The 22,615-nt window shown below is 39.8% G+C and overlaps 1 protein-coding gene across 20 annotated transcripts in view; it reads left to right on the top strand.

Annotated features, from left to right (window-relative positions):
• Positions 1-7,536, top strand: part of PDLIM5 (PDZ and LIM domain 5) — a 100,757-nt gene extending 93,221 nt beyond the window's left edge. For all 20 annotated transcript variants that reach the window (XM_065062392.1, XM_065062398.1, XM_021288714.2 and 17 more), the window contains 3 exons: positions 777-897; positions 4,156-4,271; positions 4,580-7,536. In XM_065062392.1, coding sequence (XP_064918464.1) covers positions 777-897; positions 4,156-4,271; positions 4,580-4,669 — 327 coding nt within the window. In that variant the 3' untranslated portion in view covers positions 4,670-7,536. The remainder of the gene's footprint in view (positions 1-776; positions 898-4,155; positions 4,272-4,579) is intronic.
• The last annotated feature ends 15,079 nt before the right edge of the window (positions 7,537-22,615 follow it).

The following is a 22,615-nucleotide window of genomic DNA, read 5'->3' as shown; positions in this document are numbered from 1 at the left end:
CTCCTGTTTTCAAGAGGCTGTTCTGTAGCTGTTGTGATTACTGGATTTTCTCTAGCAAAATGCTTTTAATTGGCAGCTTCTTACAAAAGTGTAAATGGGGTGGGGGTGAGGGTAGAAATACTCTTCCTTAGCAAAGCTGAGCATTGAGGAACACGCTAGTTGACTACTAGTACTGAAATATTCCAAATGGCAACGTAGATAGAAAGACACGTTTATCCTACTTGGCACGAATCTTGCTAATTTGAGCCTGGCAGCTGAGTGTCCGCTGCTTTGCTACAGACAGTGATGTGTCTGGGCGCTTGTGTAACTGGGGTCACGCAGGGCTTTGGCAGCACAATTCTCAACTCATATTTGGCACTTTAGTGTCTTCTAAAACACCGCAGAGCAGTTGTAATTTTCTATGTGATGCCTTCTGATTAACTCTTCCCAGACTTGAGGAGATGTCAGAGATGCTGCTTTTGTTATTTCAGGGGAACGTGATGGGTGAGATCCTAATTAAAACTGAAAAGGTGAACGAATTAGTTAGTAAATCTGCCTAACTCCACACTGAGCCTTCCAAAAAATGAAAGGTTGCTTGTGACAAATAAGGAGACGTATCATAAAACAAAGCACCTCATTAAGTTTAACATCGGCAGAAATGGTTTCACAACCCATTTTCAAAGGAGCAGTAGGAGACAAAGTATTCTTGAAACAAATCAAGTGTGGAGGCATGGTCACCACAATCTAGTCATCACATCAAAATAATGTGTTAATAACACTTTTTCTAATCCCCACAGGAAGTAATAAATGCTTTGAAACAAACTTGGCACGTTTCCTGCTTCGTATGTGTGGCCTGTCATAACCCCATCCGCAATAATGTCTTCCACTTAGAAGACGGCGATCCCTACTGTGAGACGGGTAAGAAGCAACACAACCAAGTTTTACTGCAGCTGTGTGGGAAAGCAGAGCTTAACAAGGTTGGGAAAAAAAATAACAATTCCTTTTTCTCAAGCTTCGTTTCAGAAAATGTGTCCCAGCAAATTCATGGAGCCTTTATATGTCATTTCAAAGCACCAACAAACGTTGTAGACGCTTTTGAGTTTGCAGCAGAAGTTAGCGCGAATTTCTTCATCAGTTTCAGCAGGAGCAGAATTCTTATCACTAGTTTTGCTCGTTGCTCCTGTTAAGCCTTCAGATATATGTGTCGTTTTAGGGTGACATTCTGGCTGGCTTTAAAATAATCTGGAGTCTGTGTAAATCTGCTTATTTACTAAACAAGCAAATGCCAGTGGAGTAAGTAATGCGTTTTACTCTGAATAGCCTTATTCACAACTGGGAGGCAACTTCCAAGAGTAAGCAGTGTGCCCAGGAAGTTTTTAGCAGGATCAGTGATAACATCTGTTGAACATAAGCTTGGGATAAAAAAAACAGCCTGTCAGGGGAAAAATATAGTGATATGGTTATAGCCCTTGAAAGCCTGGTGAGCAATATTACACGAGAGATGTGACTTAGATGCTCAGAGGGCTTCTAGTTTGATTTTTAGCACTTCTAGTCAATCATATATTTTTGATTCATATGAACAGTTTTTATTTATATTGGTTTTCTAGTTTGCTTGAAACTTTCTATGTACCCTTCTGGGCTAGGAAAGAGATAGCATTTGTAAAACAATTCCACAAATTGGAAAAGAAACAAAAGCGTATCAAAATTGTTTGTTTTCATGCTGTTTACATTTGTGTTAGAACCATCAGTGGGACCTTTTCTGTGTTTTCCTACTACTGTAAGGAGCATTGTGGTTAAACTAGAGGTGGAAGTGAATTGAGCAGGAAGAGATTGAGCATGAAATCCTGGTGACCTGTTTGGAGCTGAGATTTCCTCCTGATTTGATCCCACAGTTGTTTGCAGCAGGTGCTGGGTACTGAAAGGGTGAGGAAAACGGGCAAAATTTATCCAAAATTTCTCTGTCAGAGTGGGTTTAATGAGGTGTTGGCAGATACAAAAGGACGCAGTAGGTTATTGCTAACTCAGTGACACGAGTAGGGTGACATTGCTCCTGTTGAATTCATGGAGCCACAGAGGAAGTGGATCCATGATCAGCATCCTCCAGTGTGACAACACGGTGAAATTTCATCCTGAAGCAATCTGAAGCCCCTAATCTTGAAATCATTCGATGATTCAAAAATAGTACTGAAGGAATCGATAACTCCCCTTTGGGTGGAAAGCTCCTGATCGAGTTTGTTCTGCTAATATTGAATTCTTATTCCTGCCTCTGAATGACCTGTATGTTGTGGGGTGCATTGATTTGTGCTACTGTTAAGGCTCTTGTGCAGAAATGTGCCCTTTCCTATACTGTGAGCAGGAAACACTGGGGTGAAATGTCAAGAATGCTAGACTTCTTGCAAAGTTTGTTTCTGAGATGGAATGTTGCTAGCACAAGTTAATGTAGACACATTCTTTGAGGTGTTATTGGCAGTGATATGTTGTAATGGCTCTGGCTCTCTAACTAGATGTTAATTTGAGATATTTTCATTCTTCAAAGACTTTCAGTCCAGCTGGAGTTAACAGTCTATGACTAATTTTAAATAAATAAGGAGTAAATGTCATTGCCAACTTTCCCTCATCCTAGTGCAATGGAGGGTTCTAATTTTAAATCTGCATTTGAAATTATCACAGCATCAGCTATTAATATTAAGCGGGTTTAATCTGCGAAACACTCTGGTTTTGGATGTTGATGCTAAAATTAAAGTGCACATATCTATAACTTTGAACTCTTTTTTTCAAGTGCAGAGTTAGAAACCTACTTTTGAAAATGTGGTGTGCAGGAAGCATTGATATGTGGCTATATGAGAAGTCTGCCTTGGAAGGCTTCTGTGGTATCGCAACTCAAGAATGCAAAAACAAAAGAAGGCTGATGCCCTTCATTCTGCCTTATCTACTACCCTTTCTTCAGAAGAAAAGCCAATAAACTTATCAACACGAACCACAGGCTAACTTACAAAAGGCTTTAACTACTGGCACCAGGAAAATATCAGTAAAAGATTCTGGATGAAATCAAATGGCAAAGAGCTGAAGCAGTGTGGTCATGAGACTGTGTCCTTCAGGGATTTTGGACAGAGGTGTTCTGCCCTTTGACATTTTTATTGTCTTTTCTTCTGCTTAAACACTTGCAAATTCATGCCAGTACATGGATTAATGGAGGCAATCGCTGGAGCTTTTTCTTGCCACTGGCAGCCTTTGCTTTTCCAGAGCAATTGCATTCCCCATCCTGCTGAGATGCCTCCTAGGATGATGCTTTTTGAGGTCGTCATGCAAAACACTGCCATACTAAACCAAAACAGGGCTCTTCCCTTGTGCTTGACATGTGATAAGTGTCTGTTGGCTTTGCAGCAGCAAGCACTAGAGCATCAGCAGCTCTAAAATCTAGTAGAGAAATAAAACCTCCTTGTACCTCACTTGCCACTCCTTATAAGGCTACTTGAAAACAACCCCTGACACCTAATTTGCCTGTCAGAGCCAGAGTGTTACTAGTAAGGATGGAGTCCAAAGCTTCATTGTGGTTGTCACTCTGTAGTTCATCTTATGAAGACATGGTGTTGCATGATATTATGTGTTTGGCATGGTAGCCTGCTGATGCCACATTCTCTCATGTTATAGCACTGATGCTGTTGTCTTCTGTACAGGGGAAAAAATGGGGTGTTAAATAGTTGAAATAAGTGGAAAAGACCGAACAACTTGGGGTGAAATTCAGGTCTCTGCTCTCTGAGACTGCTGGAGGAACTTTACTCTGCTGACACCTCCAGAGCCACCAAGTCAGTCTGGTGCCTACAAAAGAAAGGTGCAAATACTTTTCAGTGATTCCGGTCACTAAAAATCACTCTGCCACCCTACTGACACTTTTTGTTAAATGCAATAATTATACTGGCTGAAATCTCTGGGTTTTGCTTGTGTGTTTTTTGTTTTATAAGGAGCCATGTAATAAACTCCAGTGACGTGATACAAATGGCTGGAGTCTGTTTAGGAGAGAAGCCTAATGGTTGCATGATTTTGTGTAGTGCAGTGTGGGCCAAATACTGTGCTGGAATGTAGGCAGGAGTTAGTTACTCGCTGAGGAGGTTTGTTGTGTGAATGGTGTCACTTTTCTGCATGCGCTTCATATTTCAAATATGTGTTTGTTTGCAGATTACTATGCCCTCTTCGGTACTCTCTGCCACGGCTGTGAATTCCCCATTGAAGCTGGAGACAGGTTTCTTGAAGCTCTGGGCCACACTTGGCATGACACTTGCTTTGTATGCTCAGTAAGTAAAGCTGCTCTACATTTTAAACAAACCCACAGCAGCAGTGCTTGTGCTAATCCAACCGATATGGGACTTAACAGCTACAACCTCTTCCAGTCCTCCCAGCTCAAACAAAAAGCACCTTCCCAGTTATTTGGAAGGTGTGTTGCTATTGTGAGCCTTTGACACCGGTCCAGAGGAGCTGGTCTGGGTTGCAGCTGTTTGTCCCAGCATTTAACCCTTGACGTTTATGTTGATTTGGCATTCTGAATAACATTTGGTGTAATTCACCCATCTGAACTGAGGAATGTTTTTTAATCCCATTTCAGGTATGTAGTGACAGTTTGGAGGGTCAGACTTTCTTCTCCAAGAAGGACAAGCCACTGTGCAAGAAACATGCTCACTCTATCAACATCTGATGCTTGGAGCTCATCTTGTGTAACAAACGTGCTGAGCAGAAAGAAAGGTTCAAATGTCCATGTTCAATAATTGGTTAAAATTATTTATATATGATTTTCTAGAATGAAAGTGAAATGTGGAAACTTGTGGAGGGGCTTGTACATTAATTTTTAGAGTGTTTATCAGTTAGGTTTTCGCTTCATAAAAAGATAGGAATCTGGAAGTGCACCCATGCCAAACAATTAGAGTGCCTTTACCTTTACACTTGGCACATTACTGCATTGGTTTCATGATTTTATTACCACATTTATATCTGTTTCAGTATAAAAAGTGAAACATCTATAAAAATAAATACCTGATATTAGAAGTCTTGGTTTTGCTGCTGTTCAATGAGCGGAAGGAGATTGACTTCAGTGATCCAGATCACTTTATTGTGCTGATGTTTTTTAAAGTGTGTCTAGAAGTATTGCAGCTAAAGTCCATTAAAAGGAACTCAAAGCAAAGATAAGGTTGCACAGAATATTTAGCTCAACAACCGATGTTTTTATCTGATACTCATATACATGAGGCCTCCTGCACAATTTACATATACCTGTGCTTTTGGCTGTTGAATCTCTGATGGTTCTGCAAAGGACAGAGATTTTTCAGAGAGCAGTTTAGTGAGGTGGTGGCTATGCTGGTGAACAGGAATAATGTAGAAGATGCTACTTCTAAGAAAACATAAATGGGATACTTATGTGCTTAATTCATGTACTACCAGAACAGTAGCCAAAAAACTTGTTAGCAAAGTTATGTTTGACAGGACAGAAACGTCAGATCACATCTTAAAAATAGGGGAACACAGACTTACACTCTTACATTCACAGTTCAGGTTTTAGGTAGTTTTAAGTGCCTTGGAAAGGGGAAAATGCACTGAATCTGCAGGTAGCGGTGTTTTATATCCAGAATGTGAGACTCTGGTGTTGAATGAGGGAAACTGCTGAAGCGCAACTGAGGACATTGTTTTTCTCTCAGAACATTCTTTACTGTGTAGCTCATGAATATGTACATTGGTGATGTGCTGGGTAGCGTACCGCAAACTTACTTTCTTGCTCAGCTGTTATGACTTTTATTAGCTTAAGTTTTATTTCTCTATCTTTCTCCAGATGTAGGGAATGCATTGAGTTATCTCTCAGTTCTTGCAGGGGAGCAGAGACAACAGTGTCATTATGAGATGTAGCCACTTTAGTGGCTTGATGTGAATTTTGCCTCCGTAGAGAGAGTCAGCCCAAGACAGGTGCACCAGCTAAGTCCCACTTAACTGCAAATTAGGGCTTAAGTGGTATGGAGCAAGTGCAGGCATATACTCTTTCCACCAGACACTAAAATAAACCATTTACTGATTTTGTTGTTGTGGGTTTTTTTTACTGTTAAAAGGACAGGTTTATTAATAAAACCATGGGGATAATCACAAAAAATTGCCATGGTTGAGTAAAGCAATTGTAACAAGGAATGTCAGCAATAGAGGGGGAAATAAAACCAAAATTGCTGTACTGAAATATGAAAAGATAATTGGCTTTCTTATTAATCCAGTGAGACAGGTTCACGTTGTGTTTCACTTTATTTCCTGAAGTTGTTTTTCTTCAATACTGCCGTGTTTGGGTTTTTTTAACTTCTGGTGGTACAGAAGAAATGGCATAAAGCTGTTTAAAATGTTTACACTCTTGTAGATACACCCTTTTGTGAGTTTGGCTGGAAATTGAATGGGCAGAAGCAGACTGGACAAGATATGGCAATATACGAGCCAGGCTGCTTTTGATATTGGGTGGAATGTGGAGAAATGGGACCTGGAGTCCAGGTTTCATTTGGTCTATATTGCACATGAGTGAGGAAGGAGGATGGGAATGCACAAAATAAGGCGTTCAGTAATTTCTACAATTCAAACCTCACTATTTTAACGTAGGATAGAAAGTTTTCGGTTTGTCTTTGACATTAAAATCAAGTTGAATTTTGTTTAGCTTCATAATTTTAATTAGAATTTTATTTCTTAATCCATTTGCTCTACGGTTTAACATTTTGCAGTCGTTAATATATTTGAGGACAAAAGCCTGGATGGTTCCAGTAGTATTGCTTCATTTAGCTGCTTTGCCTTTTAATTTCTGCTTTTATCTATTTGTCTAAAATTTAAAAGGAAGCATAGAGTCACTGATATAGAATGAATATTTAATGGCTCTATCAAATTATATAAATCAACTGAAAGGAACATAATTTTTATCATTATTTTAATAAGTGAGATTTTAGTAGAGCACTTTATAATAATGCCATATATCTCACTGAATATTTATTATCTTTTTGTTTGTTTGTTTAGGACTATTTCATACTGGTATCTTTATATTTTGTTTTATTTGTAAGTCTGCATATTTACCTTTAGAATCTTTTGGGGTGCGACTGTGTATATGTGTATGCATTTATATATACTTCTCTATACATGCACACATACGCATGTACATTGAGAGACATATATATATATGCACATATGCATACGTATATTTGACTGCCGGCTTGACATAACAAAAATCAGCACCGTTCCAGATTTCATGAGATTCCCAAGTATTTTTCATATCATATATGTATAGCATTCATGTTTTGAGGGAATGTTAGAAAATCAGGAGCGACAGGTTAGTAACCTGACTACTGTAGTTTTTCTTATGCATTTTCAGTCAGTAATTATTTTTCTTCCAAAACTGCCTGTAAAAGAATTGGATTGAACTCTGAAGGTAGAAGGTCTTTTAAGTGAATAGTTGAATCACGATGACAGTTTCAGTATATTGTAACTAAGTAATTCAGAATTATCTGTAAATACAAATGCTTAATATAACAATGCAATAAACTTAAAAGCAAAAGTTGAGTTGTGGTGCAGTGTGTGTTGGTCTGTTCAGCTGTGTATCTGTTTCTTCATGGAGCTTCTCACATCATCCAGCCCTATGAGTGGCTTGGCAAACAAGAGTAAGGGGAACTACATCAATTCACAGGTTACTTGTTTGACTTTCCTTTCCCCCTCCCCGCCCATTGTTTTACACTCAGCAAACAGCTGTTAAATCTTGGTGATTTCCTTCCTTCTGTATAATAGTCTTTGGCATGAAATTTTGGCTGTTCACATTTGAAAAATTAATTGTCATTAAAAACCAAAACAAATAAACCCCATGCAAACCCCCATGCTCTTATCTGTCCTCAGTTGTTTTGTGGCTGTTGAATGTTTTAATTTTTCTGCATCATAGTCAGTAAAAGAAAGTCATGATAGTACACATAAATAGATATAACATAAATTACTTGTTCTTTGGGGGTTTTTTTGGGTAGAATTGAAGGTTTGCTTTGCAGAAAAAGACTTGGAGGTCCTGGTGGACACCAAGTTGACCAAGTGAAGTCAGTCCACCAGCCTCCTGGGGTCCATTAGGCCAGCAGATTGAGAAGGTGACCCTTCTCCACTCAGTCTTGAAGAGACACATCCAGAGTGCTGGGTCCAGTGCTGGTCTTGCCAATACAAGTGAGACATGAACGTACTGGAGTGTGGAGCTAGGAAGGTGATTAAGGGTTTGGAGCATTTGTAGTACAAGGAGAGGCTGGGAAAGCTGGTACTTGTTCAGCCTAGAGAAAAAGGGTTGCCCAGATAGATTGCGGAGTCTCTGTCCTTGGACTTACTCAAAGCCCGACTGGACATGGCCGTGGGACTAGACAAAGTGCCTTCATCTCCAAAGGTCCCTTCCAACCTCGGTGAGTCTCTAGTTCTCAATCTCTTATCAAGGTGGAATGAAAGATGGAAAATTTGGTATTGGACGCTATAGAATATGTATCAATGTAAACTCAATATTGGCCAATTACTATTTATTTGCTGTCTTTACCCTACTGCCCAACTAGAGTACTTTGCAATGCTTGTTTGGAAGTGTTTAATATTTTTCCTAAGTTGAAACTGTTCAGGTAAATGCTGCCTGCTCTGGGAAGCATTATCTGATCCTGTACTTTGCCTTGGCATGCATCAGTCTCTGCTTTCTCTGCAGGATACTATAGCATGGCCAATTACTTCATGATAATACCAGCCTGCTAAGACTCTGCTTAGCTAAGTGTCTCTTAACTAGGCAAATGCACTGTTGTTTTCCACCTTTATTTACAGAGGCAAAGGAAAACACTGCACACAGCTCTATAAAATTTAGAGGCAACTTTACAGAAAACTTGCCTCCCTTTCAGTGTTTAGGCTGCGAAGGAGACAAACACGAGTCTATTTGCAAACAGTATATTAAACTCCAGAAGCCAAACTTTTAAAGGCATCGAGTCTGCATTTGACGTTTTAATGGCAAAGGTTTGGTTTCTATCAATCACAACGTCGTGTAACATTAAAATGAACCGACAAAAAAAAAAAAAAGAGATCTGTCATTCATTCATTTAGACACTGTAATCCAGTGTAAGATTTATAGGTTTAAAACTCAACGGTGTGTTTTCACAATAAATCCACTTTCACTGCTCAGCACAGAACAAATCTCTCTGTCACTCAAAATGTTTGCTGGTCAAAATGCCCTGTATGAGACCTTCAAAGGGTTTCTCACAAAATCGCATATAAATCCTTTTACCAGCAAAGGCTTAATTTAGGTTTGAGTTTTACTTTCTCAGGACATTGGTTAATATCTTGTGCTCAGACAAGATCTTGGTTATATCAGAAACACATAGGGCCTAATTTATTGTTAGCAGTCTGGTGTTAATTAGGGGGAATTACCAGAAATAGTTTGCTTGATGGAAATTTATGATGGGATCACACTTTACTGATGGCAAAATAGGAGTCACTGAAAGAGTGCAGCTCCTTCTCATAACCAACTAATTAATAAGGTGCCAAAATTCCTCTGAGAAGGGTTTGGTCCTAACTATGGGAACCTCACAGAGCAAATGGTTCCTATGCAGTATTTAAAATTTAAAAGAGGAAAAGAGAGAGGAGAAAAAGCTGCCCAGCAGAAGTCTCCGAAGTGGCATGGCTTTCTCTTGAATTTATGAAAGAAAATATTTAGCTATGTTTCCAAGCTCATTAAAGAATTGCTTTTCCCAGACACAAAACCAACAGCTAGTTCATAATCTCCTTTGGTACGCTTGAACTTGGTTTTCAGTTTTACTCGTGCACACTGCAGCTTGTAATTTTATGAATTGGGCATATAATGAGCTTTTCTATTGCTCTTTATTGCTTTGCCTAGAGGTCTTTTTTTATTATCATTTGCCATGGAAGTTGAGACTGGCATAGGTAGGAAACTTGTGCTGATGGCTGAAAAACGGGACAAAGTATTCACATCTCTGATAACCTAACCCCAAATCTAACATGTGTATGGCAGTTTGGGGGCAGAAAATCACAGTCTGTTGTTAGGAGTCTTGTGAAAATTTTACTTGTGTCAGAATGGCACATTATAATAAGATGGGGTGCAAGCAAAAATGTCTCAAAAGAAATTTAAGATCAACATGCTAAAATTTACACATGACTGATTTGGAAAAATATTTTCCATAAGATTTTTTTCAAAATATTCAAGGTGGTAAGGTATGAAAGTTGTAATAAAGCACTTTTGTACTTGCACTGGAAATACCTTAAACTCTTTAAAAATAGCGAACTTTTTTGTGTGTGTTTTAAAAGATTTCATGCTCTGAGTAATACTCACACTTTCCATAGGATCATAGTTATTTCCTTTTCAGTACTCATGCCTTCACTTCAGGTTTTTTTACTGGTGGGCAGTGCCATTGTTTGTTTTAAAGTATAATATTTCAGTACAAGATAATCCTGTCATGTGTGTCCCTTATTTCTCTTTGCGATGCATCAATGAAATGTCAAATGTTCCTTTGGTAACTACAAACCTGCACTAAATTTTGGCACGCTTTCCAAAGTGTCACATTTTCCCACCCAGAAGTTGCTGCTTGAAAAAACCTCAAGATCCTAGACCAAAGTAGTAGTTATAAACTACATAAGCTCTTTCTTTCTCTTGAAAGCCAAAACATGCCATGAGAGGAACAGGGATCCTACCTTGATGAGGTGCTCTCATTCTGTTCTGTGGAGCTGTACTGAAAAAGAGTGGCGTCCTATGGAAACAGGGTGTATAGTCAGGTAATCACATCTGAAGAGGACTGAGTTGGCCCTATCTGCTTCCTAACTTTGGAGTCATTAACTTTTCAACTGTACTGATGTTCTTCTAATGAATTATAATCTGTACAGCAAAGGCATGTGACGGTGCTGTGTTTATATGAATGCTCTGGTCTGGTTCAAAGCTCAAACTGCTCAGAGGTTTGGAGCGTAAAAATAAATTCAAGGGACAATTCATTAGTAGACAAAGGCCAAGCACAGCAGTCAATGGTATAACCTGACTAGTGCAATATTTATGTGCCTTGTGTGTGTGTGTGTGCATGCAGTTACAGAAATGAAGGCCTCTATAGTGAAAGATACTCTGAGCATCCTCTTAATTCCTTCCCTCTCACCCCCAGGAACAGATCGTACTATGCAGCAAACAGCACATGAGTAAAAAGGCTTCAAGTGTCAGTTTCCTCTAGGTAGGAAGATACTAATAAAAGGCCATATGAAGCTCCGCTAATGAGGAGAAATGAAGTTGCTTTTAATTCTACCAGGGATTTTGCACAAGCTCAATATGAATGTTCGTGTTTAAGTTAAAGACTTGGTACACTAGATATGAACACAAAAAGCAAGAGCAAAGCTTGTACAGCTGAAGCAGAGGCTGATTGCACAGCCTTTCTTGCAAATGGAAATTCTAAGTAAGGACTGAGATACTTCTCTCGTTAATTTAAAAAAATCATCCTGGTATGTTACCAGACTCTTTAACAGTTGGCCAAAGGACATGCATGAAATAGAGCACATAGGGATGGAGAAGGAACTGATGATACTGGAGAAGAGGTGGTGCTGGCAGTTAAGCAAAACAAGATCAAAGAAGAGATTGCTTTCAGGTATGGTAAGTATTTTGTGCTTTTTCCTTTAATTCCTCCCCACCCCCAGCTTAGATGGAAGTGTTAGCTTCACTTTTCTCATAAGATAAATTAGCCAGAGATGTTAAGCAAACTGTTTATTTTGTATTATTTCCAATTAGTCTGGTTCTAATTATTTCTTTTGTTATGGTTGTCAAATGGATAATACTTTGCAGATGTATGCAAAGAATAGAAAACCTCTTGCTCTGAATCATAAAGACAACGGACATAAAATGCAACATGCGACCCTTCTCTCATCCTTGGTCGTTGGCTCTGGATGGATGAGCACCTTTACAGCAGTCTGCACAGCATTTTGACCTTTTATCTGGACATGGGGAAATGGCCAATGGAATAAGGCAGAGAGCGCAGGTAGCATGATACGAACATGATATTCGGTTCCTGGAATCCTCAGAGCCCTGACACGTGTGCTTCCTCTTCAATGTGTAAGAAGCTCCCTTGAAGATAAGTGCTTTATTAGGCTTTGACTTCAAGCAGTCTGTCACAGACTTCTTCAAAATAATATTTGTAAGGCAAGTTTATCAATGTTTATATTCCTAGCCATTGAAGAAATTATTATTGTTTTGAAATTGAGCAGGCTACTTCTCTTCCTTGCAGACCCAGACAATATGTGCACTTTCTAAGCTCCTCACATTTGTCACTTCAAGGAAAGGGGGTGTTTTATCAAAACGATTTGCAGCATTACTATTAATCCATGTGGCCAAATTTGTGGAAGGTAGCAAGTTTAAGTGATCTTCCATCAGTGCAATTACTCATGTGAGTCTAGTTCCAACATGAATTTCCTGCAAGTTACAGCTCCCTGGGAGCCAGCAGTGGCAATTTTTTAATTCTGAACCAGTGACATATTTAGTATTTGACACGTTATATCTTTGCATAGCTAAAAATAACCACAGTCATTGGGACTGTGCTCTCCTGCTCCTTCCCAGGTCCATATCTACATGATGTGTGCCCTGTGGTGTAACAAAGTTGTCCTCAAGTCCAGAGCATTGAGCGCTCAGTTCTTGTTGCGTAGAGGTCTACACTGTCAAACCTAAAGCATGTCACTGGTCTGGAACTGGGCAGATGCAAGCTAAGGGAGAAGATTTATGCTGGAACTAGAGGAGGAAATAGGCACGTATAGATGCTGTGAAAAGAAAAGAGGGCACCTGAAGTTGTTCAGATTGGAAGCTGGTGCAGATACAGCAACCAAGAGGAGAACCGGGGACTCTTCAGGGCTCAGCGGCAGTCACCACTAAGCTTGGCCTGGATGGCTGCAACTGGTAACCGGTGCCCCATTTTATGAGAAAGTGGCTCAATTTTTTATTAGGACATAAAATAAAAGGCACTTGGTGGTCTGTCAGTTCCCCCACTTGCGTCAGAGAAGGTTTCCATGCATCACATCCTTGGCTTTGTCCATCAGCCTGCCCATGGCAGGAGTGGTTTCCACTCTCCAGTGCCATGGAGGAGCCAAAAGCAGCTCTGTGGAAATGAGTCCAACGAAATGTCAGAGCAGGTTGTATCCAGGCAGTGCCAAGCAGCCGTTTACCTGCCGGGAATTACAGCCGATGGACCACCTTCATGTGGGAGAGTTGCCTTTAACTTTTTAAACCCCGTGTGAGAATTACACTGTGTGCAAGAAACGCGTTACCTGTGGTTTTACAAGTGAGTCTCGGGTGCCCCCAATACACCAGAGCACAATAAGAAATAAAAGGTTTATGGAGGAATTTAATTCAGTGGCAAATAACTCTAACAAAACAGATATCCCAGAGGTTGCTGGGATAACTTGCCAACTTTGGAATAAAATCTTTGCAATAAATGAACCGAGGAAGGACAAGGATATCTCCAGAGAGACTAGATTGTGTAGTTGTGGTTCCTGATTCACATCCGCCCCAGGTAGGATCAGCCCCATCACACTTTTCACATGTTTGCATTTTTGGGTGGGTCAGACTACCTATAATGTTTCATGGGGCTCTCATCTTTCTTCCACCCAAGAAACTGGGCATGGAAGACACACACAGCACCCTGTAAAAGGGAAAGGAGATACTAAACATTTGTGTCGTTGCACAGCTCGTGTTATGGATGATGTCCAAGCCTTCCAAACTCCTCCTCAGTAGTGAGATAGCATTACACTGCATTTGCACATGGAATATCCAGGAAGAACTGAAGTAAAATTATTTAATTGTAGAGGCTGGAGATTTTAAAATGAAACAAAAACCCAAACAAAATGAAAAAAAAACACAAAACAAGGAGATACAGAATGGAAAGGGGTTTGGTGATTCTTTCTTTTTGAAGAAGCTGCAGGTAAAATTGCTATATAAAATTATATTCTGTTACATTCTCTCAGAATTTGGAGCGTCTGTAATATATACCGTCTGTGTAACTTACAAATGTCAGCGCTCTTCCCAGAAGATTTCACCTGTAATATATTTAATGTATGGCACTTGTGCATAGCCAAAATTACCTTTCCTAAATACGTTTCAGCAGGGATTTACAGCCCTCGTTACAAGAATAGCTCATGCTGGCATGTGGTGTGAGTTTACCCAAGTGGACTGAGATGAAGGGAAGTGTTACTTCAGATCTTGATATGATTATTTGCCCATCTGTGTAGTCCTTTTTTGAACATTGCCAGAATAGGACATATAAAATGGCTTAGAAATGTCCAAGCCTTTAATTAAAAAGTAAACAAACCAGTGAAATCTGAAGCTAGTGTTATGAGGGGAAATAGAAATAGGAACGAAAAGCGTGGGTAAGGACTTTGATATGATTAGTTAAATGTCAGTGGAGCCAAAACTCAAGCTCTGAGGGTATTTTATGAGAAGTGGTTCAAGCGATCACTGCACTTGCTACCAGCTGGGGTTGTCAGCAGGGCTAGGACTGGTTTGGTGGGTTTTGTTTGGCTGGTTGTTTTTTATTGAGTGCTCAAATTGAGAGGCTGGACCGAGAGAAGTGGTTGGGATGTGCGCAGCAGCTCCCAGGGCACTCTGTCTTCTGTCGTTAGCAGAAAATGACCCAAAAAGGAGTATATCAAAGAAAATCTACCCCAAAAGGCAGAAAGCTTAGCTCAGCTGTTGCTTATATGCCACAGTCTTTGTTCATCACAGCTACTATGTTGGGAGTTTTCTTGGAATACGTAGTTATAAACAGTAATGGGAGTTCTCAGAAATATCCTCCCTGTGCTTGTAACAGGTGCCAGCGCCTCTGGGCTCCGATCGCAGATTCTGACCTTGCCCTCACCTTTGGGGTCTCCGCTTCCTTCTTCATCACAGACAAAAGATGTTGGGCTATAAAATGCTGGGGGGGGCGGTGACCTGGCAGAAGAATGGGGTTTGCTATACGTATTTTGTTGCGTGTTGCATCTCCCAGGAGATGCTCATTAGCCAAGTTCAAGTGACTGCATTTGCATGCAGCACGAAGGGATAAACGTGCCCTTGGAGGAGATGAGCCTGCAGACATCCCATGCTGGTCCAAGGAAAAGGATGACTTTTCTTTTTTCCTGTAGAGGATGGAAAGTAAAATGGATTTGACAGGAGTTTTTTCTGAAAGCAAACCAGCTAACAGAGAAAAAGTTCTTTATTTAGCAAATGTCATTGGCTATTCAAGACTAGAGAAATGGGAATTGAAAGGGATATCACACTTCAATTTTAACTAGCAGTTTGCAGTCTCTTTCTTTTTGTATCCTCTTTCCTAGCTGATATTTCCTCTGACTTATTCCACTGCAGAAGTGGATAATTTCAGTGAGTTTTATGTAAGTCCACTTGGTTTTTTTACAGTTCTCTGCATGTTTCAATATATTCCACTGTTAAAAATTTTAAAAGTAGGTGGGGAAAGAGGAAATTTCTGCTTAACATATAACAATTTCTGAAGTCAATGTGCCTGGACTCAGTCTTTCAGGGCATTTTTCCAGACATCCAACGATGTCAGAAAATAAAAATAGCCAACTAGCAGGACTTTTCCTACAAACTCATTTGCAGAAATTTCATAGCCTTAATCAGGCCCTTTTCTATCAATATTGGGGAGAGACCAAAAAAAATTGTCACAGGCGCACACACAAAAAATAAAGCGCTGTATAAAACTGCTATAGATGACTAAATACACTATAGCAGAAAGATTTGAAATTAATATATTATCTTTTTGGTAATATCAGAACAATTGTGGTTGACCAAATGGCCTGGCTGAGATTTGCTTGTGAGAACAGTGGAAACTTCAGCTGTGCATTTGTATTGATTTGCACTTGGGCACAGGAAGGTCAGCAATTTCAGCACAGACACCAGGCTGGTGCTATTGTTATTATTATTACTGCTACACATGCTGTGAGCAAATAGAGGTGTGTCTGGAACCAGTATGTGCATGAAAAATTACATGGGTGAAAAATGGAAACAGAAGATCTGAGACGGGAATAGTTTTCATGTTTTTTTGAATTCTCTGACTTCTGAGGAAGTGTAGTAAGAGGATATACATCTTACCAAGAGCGCAACTTGTGGGCTTGCCCATGAGATTTATTGCTCCGTATTTAAAGAATGTCTGTCTTATTGGGATATTGGGTTGCCTGAAGAGGTCGTGTAGTCTCCCTTCTTGAAGGGTTTTGAGACACAGCTGAATAAAGCCCTGAGCAACTTGGTGTGACCCGACTTGGAGCAAGAGGTTGGGCTGGAGACCTCCCCAGGTCCCTTCCAAACTGAATTATGCTGTGATGCCATCAGAAGAAGAAGGATGATGGTTATTTCATGCTTTTAGGCAAAATTGTATGTGTTTCTGTGTCAGAAATGTTTTTCTTGATAGAAGGCAAGGACTTAACTGGATTCATAGATGATTTTACATCCTTTCCAGGAAATGTTGCTGAAAATATCATGTCAAACCACCTTCCATTTCATTAATAACCTTCTATGATTTTAAGCGTGAATGAAAATATTACAAAATGTGGAAGTTAAAGAAACGACGAAACACAAGGGCAGTTAATGACTGAGTAGCTTGGCAAATGAAGCAACAGGATAGTGTGAACTACATTAGCTTAGTAGGTTGAGCTACACATATAATCTATACAGAATGAACATTAGGGGATCTGCAGTTATTGCAAAAGCAGAAGAGCTAATCTGGACTAATTCTGGGACCACCTCATTCATCCCACCTATGATTTATGCCAGATGCCAAATGTTCTCTGTGGAATTCTTACTCATGCCTTTATTTATGCTTGGTCTGGCTGATGAGACAATATCTGTGCTGCGAATACTTATTATAGGATTTTCCTGTCAATTACCTTATGTTGTGAATTATGCATTTCCAAAAATGTATCTGAAGAAAAATGGATGTATAAGAGACTGAATCTGAAATCTTATGCTGGTGCCATTAATAATATTTCCAACTCTTTAGTAAAATACTACTTTGGTTGGCCAGAGCTGTTAGAATAAGCATAGGGAAGATGCTCTGTATTCTGCCTCTATGTGTGTGTGTGTGTATTTTGTTTTAACCTGGCTGCAGCCCTACATAATAATGTTCATGGAAAACTCCACAAAGGTAACATCAACAATCTTTGCAGAGAAGATGGTCCAGGAAACCTGATGGAAAGAATATATTGGATTCCTATTGTTTTCCTATAATCATTTAATGGTGAGGGCCTGTCCTGTCTTTTCTGGCCACATAAAGAGATAGTGCAGCAAATACATTCAAAAGGTTTGAAGTGTGCGTTACTACAACTGGACTTATGTATAGTATAAAAAATGAAAGTGTTACGATTTAGAAAGAGGTAGACTTATGTTTAGGTACAGAACAACACCTGGAATTTATGGTAGTATTAGATATAAAGTTTGCTTTTGAGAAAGAATTTGCAATAGGTGTCATTTTAATGGTTGATTCTGGGATTAGGATTTTAGCTCATAAGTTCACTGCACAAGACACCGAGAAATACATGTTAGTATAGATGGAGTAACACATTTTATTTTTTTTAGCTATAAATCACATCTAAAATAAAATAAATACTTTTTTCAAAGTTTGATCCTTGTCACTTGCAGAACTGGGAAAAAACTCCATGTGTCAGCATATCTCGGTGCTCAGAAGAAAATACTCTTGGGACTGTGAGACCCTCCTTTGCATCTGCCTGTGGACAGAAACTTGCTCAAGTGCTAAAGGTGAAAATAACAGAGAAAATGTGTATTTTTAATAGGTGGTTCAGGTTTCTTAAAGTAAGATCAGAATGTATTCTGAAGTTGTAAATTTTAGGAAAAGCTGAAAGAATTATGTTATTGAATAGTTATGGGCAGAATGCTAGCTGATTATGTGACATCCCTGCCAAATTATCAGATGAGTTCTAACTCCTCTATCAAGTGTGCTTGCGGGCATAAATTTGTATATGTAATATGTACGTGTATATATGTGTATGCGTGGGTTTCTGTAAGATGAAATGGCCTATAGACTTTTTCCTGGGATATGCCCAGAACATTCATTTAATTATTCAGCGAGGAAATAAACTACCGAGTTCTTGGACCTTTTTCTTCTATTTTTTTTTCATTGTAAAAGCTTTGATACTTTTTGGCATTGGTTCATGCAGTCAGTAGAGGACATTTAATGGGCCAAAAGCATTTTTATTAACCTTTAAAATGTTTAACAGAGTTTCTGTATAATTTCTCAACATGTTATATTTGTTTATTTCTGTATAGTTTTGGTATAAAGAGGTAACATTGTGGTGTTAGGTTTTATTACCTTGACACTGTCATCATTAAAGATGTATCAATCCTTCCATTATGTGCCCGTATTTTTAGGGGCTCATATTCTGGACATGAAACTTCATTCCCAGTGGGTGTCCTGATACAAATGCTCCAGTAGGATTCAAATCATTATTCTCTTTAATTATGTTTAAAAGAAATTGGTTTGGCAACTTTTAAATAGCACAAAATCTGGTTTGGGACACTTTTTTTCACAAATGGAGTAGAAAAAATACAGTATTTATTTGAACAGTGAAGGGATTGATCCATCACTTCTCAGATGCTTCATTATCTTAGTTTTAATGGGACATAGATTGAGAGGAGACTGAAGGATCAGGCTCCAGAAGTGACATTCCGTTACTGGATAGTTTTGCTTTTGTTGCTAGGTGAGAAATCCGAGTAGACTGGACACTAAATATAAAGGAATAGTTGTTTCATATGAAAGAGATGAAAATTGAAGTACATAGAATCTGAATTTTCTTGTATGCTACAAGTGGTGAAAACAGTACACATTTGGTCTTTTGAGTTTGAAATAACAACAACATATAAGTCACTAAAACCATATGCACTGTCTGTATTTCTGTTTTCCCCATCTATTATTACTTTGTTTTCACGTGTGGGTATTCTGCAAGTTAAATATTCTGATTTGTACTTAATTCAATGTAGATTTTTGAAGAGGATCAATCAGTAATTAGGGCTTGATTATAAAATCCATAAGAAGGAGCTGCACTGAAGTGTTGTTGCGTGTATGCAGGAGTCAGACATCAATATCTGGGTTTTGTAAGTATAGACGTCTTATTAATTGAGTGTGAGCGTAGTAGACCACCTTCTAGACATCTGGTGGGTGGCAATGCAGGCACTTTTTTACTGCCTGGGTTCCAGTCTGTTGCACAGCTCCATAGAAGGAAATGGTTCATGGTTAAAACAACTCAGAGTCAGATTTCGTTTCTGCCTTTGCTGAGCTTTACCTTTCAATGGGCGAGGGGGCAGCTACAGCAACAAGCATTTGGAGTCTTTCTCACCACTATGTGTATTTTGCAAGGATTTTTTTTTCCCCTTTTTTTGGCAAAGATGATACAGCAAGAGGCCAGCAGTGTAGTCTGCAAGTCCTCCTCCCAAATGGTGCTGAGAAGCTGGAGCTCTGCAGATGGAGAAAACCGACTGATCTGCAGTTTAACCCTCTACTGTTTCAACTCCTCTTTTAGCATATGCAGGACACAGGGGTTCAAACATGCTAGGAAGAGCAGTGGTTGAGTCCAATGCTGCACCAAAATTATAAATATGGCAGCGAGGTTACAGAGGACAGCACATTATCAACAGCCAAGGCCAGTGTCTGGGTACTGGCATCCAAATGGTGCAAAGGTTCCCAAGAGTTCAAGGCAGACTCAAAAGCCAGTTTTATTTTCAGTTGCTCCAGTCAAGGCCCACCAGCAATTTCAAGTTCAGTGCTATTCCCAAATATGGGATAACTCATTTAGAAGGTCCAGTGCTTGGAAAGGGACCAGCGTCAAAGATATATTCGCTGCTTTTCTGGTCTTAATGAAGATGGCTCCTCTCTGTTGGAACAAAATCATAAGGGTCTATCTGTTACATTTTAGATGCTTTCCAATGGCACAAAAAAATAATTCCAGAATTGGCAGTGGATGTCATCTACATATATGCAGTGCACATAAAATTTATGAGCATCCTATAGGTATACAGACATATACACACATATGTATATATATACACATATATGTAACAGCTGGACTCGATGATCTTAAAGGTCTTTTCCAACCAAAATGATTCTATGATTTGATATATACCCCCAAGAAGTTAGGCGTGGAGGTAGAATGTGTAGGAGGCCACTATATAGTGTATCTTAGTTTGCAGAATGGAGCATCACTTATGCCTCTGTTCTAGGAATGGAGATGGAAAATCAAGAGGTTGCAGTCAGTTACTCATGCTACATGATATCCTGAACTGATGTGAGATGACTAAGTACTGCACCAACTACTTTTTCCCCTGCTAAGGATTTATTCTTCACATCTTTGGTCAAACACCATCCCCTTTGGAGTCACATGGAGCCTTGTTCCACCTAAGAATTAGCATCCCCATAAAGCTGGGGGGCGCTGCACAGCCAAGAAACAGGTCAGAAGCTCCTCCTATTTGTTACTGGCTTCCCTGCCTCAGGAAAAGCTATAATCTTGGCCATCCTTGCATGCTTTGGACCTGCAGCATGGAGTATAATGGTTCATAAATCACAGCGTATCAACTTTTGCTGATTGTTTAACTGGCAGGCCCAGAAGTCCTGTGCTGTTGATGAAGAGCCAGTCTGAGCCTGGGCAAGTGAAAGAAGCCATCAGGTTCCTGCTGACATTTGGAATCTGCCATCTCAGAAACCGTCATTTTTAAATGCATGACTGAAAGCCTTATTTCAATTAGGAGCCTGTGCCATTGGCTGCCAGCTGTGATGCTGTGGAGTTTGCTGTGACAGGGTACTCCCTTTTCCCAGACCAGAGTCTCCACTCAGTCTCTTGACAGTCTGCCAAGCTTCGCAACTGGAATGTGTGAAGTTCGGTTTAGAAACACTTTCTTTCCATCATTCGTGCCTGTTTTGATGTAGTATGTGAAACAGGTTTCTACTTTTGTTATAGGATTCTAGTTCATTCTTGGCAGATTTAAATTCATTATATAATCTAGCAGCATCAGAAGACTGCCTAGGAATGAGTTGCAGATGCACCTCCTGAGATATAAAACTCCTTGCTAGAGCCGTGCGTTGGTGACTTGACAGGTACCACTATAAGACCAGAGCGGTGGCAACAAAGGCATTGTGAATATGATAAAACCAAAACCAGATGCAATGCACTCTGAAGGGTGTGATACAGAACTGGCCTCCCACACCTTAAGAATGATGGGGAAAGCATTTGCCCTGGCACAACCACACTGTCATGGTAATCCTTTCCTGCCTAAGCACAACTTAAGGCTATCCCCCCTGAGGATAGTCATAGCTATTGTCAGTATTAGTGTGGCTTCTCCATTTACACGCTGTTGTGCTGTGAGCAGACTGGCTGACGTACCACTAAAGCATATTACACAGCTCCTCTTGTGGCTAATCTCCCAAGGATGACCACTGATCCAACCTAATAGATGAGGCCCTTTCATTTGAGGGGCTTTGAGACTGCAGTCTGGGCTTGCTTTCCCACTGTTGGCATCATGAGAAATAAGCTACATGACCATTACAGGTGGAAATGCTCATGGGGCTGCCAACTGCTGTGCACTTCAGAAACTTGGACAGAACTTCTGAGACAACTGGCATGACATATTTTCCTTCTTATTTTTTTTTTCTTTTTGTTAATAATCTACAAAAAGCAGCTGTCTGCTTCTGCTAGCAGCAAGCAGCACAGTGGCAAAGGCCATTAAACAGCTTAGGAACTTCCTTTCAACAGCGCTCTGAAAAAGCTGTCTAAGCTGCTGCTAGACTGCAGAGGTACTTGACCCCTCGAGGAGCTTTTCTTCTTGGTGTTAAGTTCTGCAGGTGCCTAGGTTGTACCTCTGAATATTTCACCCTAACCCTCACAGAACTGAGCCACCCAGCCATTAGCAAGGAAGCGAAACACACCAAGATGTTTAAACAGTGCATTTTCCCCCTGATGTCCTCAAGAACAGTCAATCTTGCAGCATTGGGGTCCCTAAATGGAGCATAACTGTTGTCTGCACAAGTCAGTTCAAAGGGGGATGTAAGTCTGAATGGAGCTGGTGGGTTTTGCCATCAGTGGTGGTACCTATGGCTGTAAATTATGATTCCTTCAAAACAAACAAACAAAAACCACACACACGCACACACACAAAAGCCTCCCTAGTGGTTTTACCCAGTTGTAGGCATCCTCAGAAAATGCCTGATAAGTACTGAAAGAATTAGGTTCATTACAAAATGAAGTCACAGCTGCTACTGTATTTTAAAACACAGCTAAAGGATAAGAAAAAGGTCTTCATTTCTATAATAGCGTCCTAGTCAGATTATTCACCAAGTGGGAGGATGCCTTTGTTTCTTCCTATACTGAAGGCAATCCAAAGTCAGAATGTCCTATCTCTGTCCCATCCTAGAGCTGATGCTATAGGTCTTAATGTTTTGTTTTGGTTTATTTTTACCTCTGAGCAAAATAAAGAGTAGTAATTCCAGATTCATTGGCCCAGATGAGATGTGTGACTCTATAACCTATAGAGCAGAGCTTTAACATGTGAAGAGGCTTGGGTTCTCATCTCATCATCCCAGATCATTTGTGTATTTCACAGCAACCGGTCCTTGAACAAGTTGTGTGTGTG

Source organism: Columba livia, chromosome 4, assembly GCF_036013475.1.
Source record: "Columba livia isolate bColLiv1 breed racing homer chromosome 4, bColLiv1.pat.W.v2, whole genome shotgun sequence".
Taxonomy (NCBI): Eukaryota; Metazoa; Chordata; class Aves; order Columbiformes; family Columbidae; genus Columba; species Columba livia.
The sequence above is the reverse complement of the archived record's forward strand: the minus strand, read 5'-3'. Positions and strand labels throughout refer to the sequence as shown.